At 52.3% G+C, this 5,635-nt stretch overlaps 1 protein-coding gene across 3 annotated transcripts; it reads right to left on the bottom strand.

Moving 5' to 3' along the window:
• Positions 1 to 266: 266 nt before the first annotated feature.
• On the bottom strand, positions 267 to 5,369 carry POLR3D (RNA polymerase III subunit D). 3 transcript variants are annotated; one of them, XM_032389080.1, is made up of 9 exons: positions 5,243 to 5,369; positions 4,867 to 5,036; positions 3,855 to 3,898; positions 3,085 to 3,236; positions 2,804 to 2,928; positions 2,448 to 2,616; positions 1,838 to 2,103; positions 1,228 to 1,380; positions 267 to 1,060 (listed from the first exon to the last, which is right to left on the bottom strand). In XM_032389080.1, exons 2-9 carry the CDS (start codon positions 5,029 to 5,031, stop codon positions 938 to 940), a joined length of 1,197 nt encoding a protein of 398 aa, XP_032244971.1. In that variant the 5' UTR covers positions 5,032 to 5,036; positions 5,243 to 5,369; the 3' UTR covers positions 267 to 937. The 3 variants fall into 3 exon arrangements, with proteins under 3 accessions (XP_032244971.1, XP_032244972.1, XP_032244973.1); XM_032389081.1 differs by having other exon boundaries at positions 5,253 to 5,369; XM_032389082.1 differs by having other exon boundaries at positions 5,292 to 5,368.
• Positions 5,370 to 5,635: the final 266 nt, after the last annotated feature.

Raw genomic sequence — 5,635 nt, 5'->3', positions numbered from 1 at the left:
AGGCAAGCGTAGGGTGCTAGGAGGAGTCTCTGAGTTCCCCTCTGGTAGAACCTACCGCCAGCGCCTCACCGCAGCGAACAGGCAGCACTTGGCTAGCAGCACTCAGGAGAAAACGGGCAGAGAAGGGCCCAGACCTGCACCTTCAGAGCTTCCGGCCCAGGGGGACGGCACATGCAGCCAGGAGGCAGGGAGAGAGCAGCTCCAGTCACGTCTTCCAAGAGATTCTTGGCATCTCTATTTTGTTTGAAAACAGACTCAGGCAAAGGGAAGGGAACTAACATTTATTGAGTGCCCACCGTGTTTATCTGGCCTTGTGCAAGGAGTTTTCATCTACGACATTCCATTTCATCCTCACACCAACCCTGTGAGGTAGGTATTATCCTCATTTTTGTCCCATGAGGAATATGAGGCTCAGAAAGGTTAGGTAGTTTGTCCAAGGTCATACAACTAGTAACTGATGGAGCTGGGATTGAGCACTGAGTCCCAGACTGAAAAATTCCCTGCTCTCTCTCCAACGCTGCTTCTTGGGAAGGAGAAGGGAGCAAAAGCGGCAACCGTCCTTACGCTTCCTACCCTGAGAACAAGACAGTCAGCAAGAGGAGGAGCCTGGACTTTCCCACAGACCCTCCCCTCTCTACCTGGGGAGGGTACAGTCACTTGAAGAGATAAGACATAAATATAAAAATAAATAGAAGGGACAAGTCCCCCAGCAGCGAGGATGTGCAGGATCCATGCCGTGGGTAGGCCACTGTGCCGTTCCCAGCTGCCGTGGGAGGCAGCCACGTGGGCCCTGTGGGGAAAACTGGGACAATGGCTGCCAAAGGCTGGAGTGGGTGGGCTAAACAGGCCCTTTCTGGGTCGCACAGATTTGAGAACAAAACGTCTGGAGCAGGCAGCAGCCGTGGGCACAGTCACCATCATCCTCCATCTGCTCATTTTACCGGTGTTTGTGATCCAAGAGGGACTCAAAATCGGGGGAACAGACAAGTTTGTGCTTTATGTGTCCCAGGACGGTCATCTCACCGGTCCGACTATCCCCAAGGCCCACGGACACCAGCTCCTGCCAATCAACAGAGACAGCGATAAGAACCAAAACCACACAGCCCACTACTCGGTCCTATGATTTTCACGTGATAATCCCAAGAATGCTTCTCCCTTAGTTAGCACGGACTCCTCAACACTCCTTACCTCTTAAGGAGCCCCTACTGTGACCCTACAGGCTCTCACCTGCAGAAAGGAACAGGCGGTTCCCATGGTCACATCTAGGGTCACCTTGCCCAGGAGGAGCTGCACCTTTCCTGACTTGCGGATGAGCAGCTTGCCAACCTGACCCTCTGTCAGGTCAGCCAGGGTACAAGCATTCTCTGCCAGCCTGGCTTCCTGTGGAGAGAATCAGAAGATGGAAACTGGGTAAGGAGCTGCTTCCTCCATCCTTCACGAATGACACCCTTTTCCAAAGGAAGGCAGCAGCAGCAGAGGTTAGAATGCGCTCCTCCAGAGGGCCTTTCCCCAGGGCTCCCTGCCATTGGCTGAACGACAAAACCCAAAGCAAACGAATGAACAAATGGACAAAATACTGCTAACGGCCGCAGACGAGTGATGGTACCTGAGAATTTATGTTCTCTCATTTGTGTATGTTCAAAGTATTTCACTGGAAAAAGTAAACACATGTAATAGGGGCTGAAGTACAAAGCCCCACGTCCCTTGTGGGTAGAGAGAACAAATGGGTACTACTCTGACATTTCAGCTTGGGTGGCACACCTCTGCTTCCCCAACAGCTCACCGTTTCCCCTCCTGGTCTCCCCGGCATTTTCACAGAACTCACTCCTAAGCATACCCGGTCTTTCTCCTGCTTTATAACCACCATCTGTCCATCCTCGCTCTGCACCTCTGTCTTGATAGGCTTGATGTCCTGAGTAGGCGGCTGGCCAGGGAGCGTGTCTGGCAGCTGAAGGAACAGCAGCTCTTCTTCCTGGGTGAGGCTCAGCTCCCTGAGCAGCTCTGCCACAGATACGTCCTTTGGGAGGCCCGGGGTCTTTCTGGCTGTCCTAGGAGGAGCCTTCATCTTGGCCTCCTCCTCCTCATCTCGGGGCTCCTCTTTCACTGCCCAAGATAACACAAATGGAAGAGCTATGAAGTGGCCATGTCGCTGTACGCAGCCCTTCATCCCCCTCTGCTTCACTGTCACTCAGCCACGAAGTGGAAGGGAATCACTGGTTATGAAGAAGGATCCAGGAGTTGTGTGACTTATCTAAAAGGCTAGGCCCACGGATCCATGTCAGTACGAACCTCCTGAGAGTGAGAGTTCGGTGTCCCTGTTCGGGTCATGTATTTTACAGCTGGAATGGGGGAGGACCTGCTTCTGAATCTGGGAGGCTCATTCCTAGGGAGGATTCCTGGGGGGCAGCCACAGGGAAGGAGAGGAGACGTTAATGGACACAGAGTACCTTTCACAACAGGTACATCCACCTCCATGTCCTCTTCCTTGGGGCCAGCCAGCCAAGGTTTAACATCTGGCTCTTCATTCTCTTCCTTAAAAAGCCACCCTGAGTGAGCCAGCGGCAGCTGCACAGGCATGTTTCGAGTGTCATTCCTCAGCCCAGGGTCATCGATGAACTACCAGGGAAGAGTCAGCGGGTCACATGGTCTGGCTAGCATGCACACATACCTGGACTGCAGCCCACCTCACCCTTTTCTAACTGAAGACTCCTGCTGTTCACAGGCTTCCAGGACATCAGAGAGCTCTTCTTCCCCCCAAGCCTGCCTCCCCAGAAGCCCATTCCTCCCGGCTAGTGGTACCTACATCATCCTTCTCCAGCATGCGCAGGATCTGTTTCGTTTCTTCATCTGTCTCCCTCTTCTCTTTTTTGATGTTGATGATATGAGAAGGCCCCATGTCTGACACATCCACTGTCTTATCCCAGTTCCCTGTGGGAAATCACTCAGTTCACCAGAGGTACGGAAGAGGCCAACAGCAAGGAAAACTAAACTGGGAGCAGGGGGATTTTACTGCCCTTGCCCTTCTCTTGGGCAGTCTGGACTGAAATCCACTGATTCCTTCCTCCCAGAACCCCAGCTTTGTACCCTTTTTCTTCATCATTTCAGCTGGACCCTGCTCAAAGATGGAGTGGGACTGGATCACTTCTGGGCGGCCCCGGCCCCGTCCATGCCCCTCTCGTTGTCGGTCTCTATCCCTGTCACGCTTCTCCTTCTTGATGGTTACTTCTTCCTTGGGCCTGGAAAAGAGAATGGAGTAAGGGAAACCACTCACTCACTCTGCCTCAGAGAACTGGTCTTACTCTTCCATACCACTCTACTCCACCTGAGTGGAGAATTAACGAGACAATAACTGTATCAGAAGAAGCAGAACCCAATCTTAAGTCTAGCACCTTTTCTATTTCCTTGATGGGGCAGTGTCCCTTCAGTTTGCTTTACTTTACCTTCTTCTTGAGAGTATATATCAGAACTACAACTCAAAAGTTGAATTACAGAGACTACCCCAAAATGTGGACTTTTTAGTGTTGCTTGAAAGCAAGAGGGTTGTAATACAAAAGAACGTAAGTGAAAATCTGACACGTTTTTGTCTAACCTAGTGGGTCTCAACTCCAGCTGTAAAAGATAATCATTCTGTTTCACTGCAAAAAAGTTAAATCACCACTGTCTAGAGATGGACTTCCAGGCATCAGTACTTTTTATCCTGCACATTAGAATCACCTGGGAGCTTGGGTCCAAAATCACTAGTGAAAAAAATTAATACACAAATTTAGATTTCTGAGCCACATACCTAGTTATTTCCCAAAAGACCCAAATTCAGAACAATAAGGGGAAAGTTTTTAGAAGGCCCAGCTACTTACTCTTCCTTGATTTTCCGACTGATGATATTTGGGGTGAAGGTTTTCTGAAAGTAAAATATGGGAGTCACTGGTTTGGTAAGTTCTGATCCCAAAGTACAGAGAAAAATGAAAACTCTCAGAGGGCATCTTGTATGGACCAAGACCACCATTCTATATTCCCCACTGTTGTCAATGATTTACAGAGACAGACATGTACTTAAAAGGGACAAACATCTTGTCATGATAGCAGTGGACTTACACACAGAACAGGGCACCAAAACCTATTTAAGCTAGCAGCCTCAGCTTCTGCCCTCTGAAAGGAGAGCCCTCAGGGCTTTGAAAACTTATTTGTCTAATCTCACTTCCTGTCATCAAACTGCTATAGAAACCATGGAGTATCATAGGAAAGAGCTCTAGCAGCAAGGCTCAAGTAGGAAGTCGGCCAGCACTCACAAACAGATGATACAGCTAGGCTGCCACCAGCATTTCCCAAGGCAAACAAGTCTTGAAAACTGGCTGTTTTATGCTTCTATTACAGCCTCCCCTCCCCCCACTAAATTTCAAGGCTATCCTTACATCTACAGTCATAAACACAACAGAAAAGGACACAGAGCCTCCAGTGTCCTGCCTAGGATTCATTATACTCTAGATCACAGTCTGCCACTTTAATCCATGGTGAATACAGAACTCTGTAAAACTGCAGGCAAAGTTTATGCCTGCTGGCTTTCATGGGTTTCTTAAAGGTGTCCAAAACACATAAAAAAGGTAAATAAGCACTGCTCAAGTTGCTTGGGGAGTAATTAGGTTTCTCTGCCCTTCAGCCATCTCTGAGAACCAGTCAACATCTTGTAACCAGTATCTAGACCTGAAGGTAGGCAGACTCCCCAGAATTTGTCAGCAAAGTCTGGGGGCGAGTTTTGTTAGGCCCAATACCAAGCCTGGCACACGGTAGGCCCTACGTGAACATCAGCTGAACCCCAGGGTCCTGGAATTCAAGGTAGTAGGGTTTCTTTAGAAAGGTGCCGTCTGGTACCTTCTTGACTCCTCCGAGGGTGAGATCCCTGGAGCGGATGGAGGGAAGGCGACCTGGAGTGAGTGGAGGCGCCGGCCGCCGCCCGATAAGCCCCCGTCCCCCAGAGAGGAGGGGGCGGGGACCTCCCGGAGCACTCGGCTCGCCCGCGGCGTTTCCTTGCGACATTTTGCCTGGGAGAAAAGAAGGAAAGGGGCAACAAAGTCACTCGAGGGGGCGGACACACGGACCCTGGGCGGAACCCCACCCACGTGGCCTCCCGCCCCCCAGGCAGTGCGTCCCTCCCTTTCCACGTGGCAAGACTCCCCGGACCACCCAGTTAGAGCACTTGGCTCGCTCTCTGCCCAGGCCCCCGGCCAGGCACGAGGCAGAGACGCACCCCAGCGTACTCGGGCTGTGGCTCCACACCACGCGCCTCCCGACTTCACCTCCGCCGCGGCCCGCAGATTGTCCTGGGTCTCTGCGCCCGGCGGAAGTCTGCGTGGCAGGGCCCGGGGGCCGCCATCTTGCCGCGGGGCGGAAGTGAGGTCGGTGGGCGGGGCCGGGCCACAGTATTTATCCGGCGGCGCCTCGCTCCCCTCCGCCTTCTCTTCCCGGTTCTTCCCGGAGTCGGGAAAAGCTGGGTTGAGAGGGCGAAAATGGAAGAGGGGTCTGGTCTAGGTTACGCTGCGGTGCAGCGTTCGGGGGTCTTGGCCCGGGCCGAGGGGGTAGAGGCGCCCAGCTCTGGGTCCGGGGGCCGTGGCGGCCGCCACGACCCAGCATGGGGATTCGC

Source organism: Phoca vitulina, unplaced genomic scaffold (assembly GCF_004348235.1).
Source record: "Phoca vitulina isolate PV1807 unplaced genomic scaffold, GSC_HSeal_1.0 scaffold53, whole genome shotgun sequence".
Lineage (NCBI taxonomy): Eukaryota > Metazoa > Chordata > Mammalia > Carnivora > Phocidae > Phoca > Phoca vitulina.
The sequence above is the reverse complement of the archived record's forward strand: the minus strand, read 5'-3'. Positions and strand labels throughout refer to the sequence as shown.

Coding starts and splice junctions, on each gene's coding strand:
- POLR3D (XM_032389080.1), bottom strand. CDS start 5,031: ATGTCGCAAGGAAACGCCGCGGGCGAGCCGAGTGCTCCGGGAGGTCCC. Junction 2,617..2,803: donor GCATGCTGGAGAAGGATGAT/GTAGGTACCACT, acceptor CTTCCCTGGTAG/TTCATCGATGACCCTGGGCT. Junction 1,381..1,837: donor TAAAGCAGGAGAAAGACCGG/GTATGCTTAGGA, acceptor TTCTCTCCACAG/GAAGCCAGGCTGGCAGAGAA.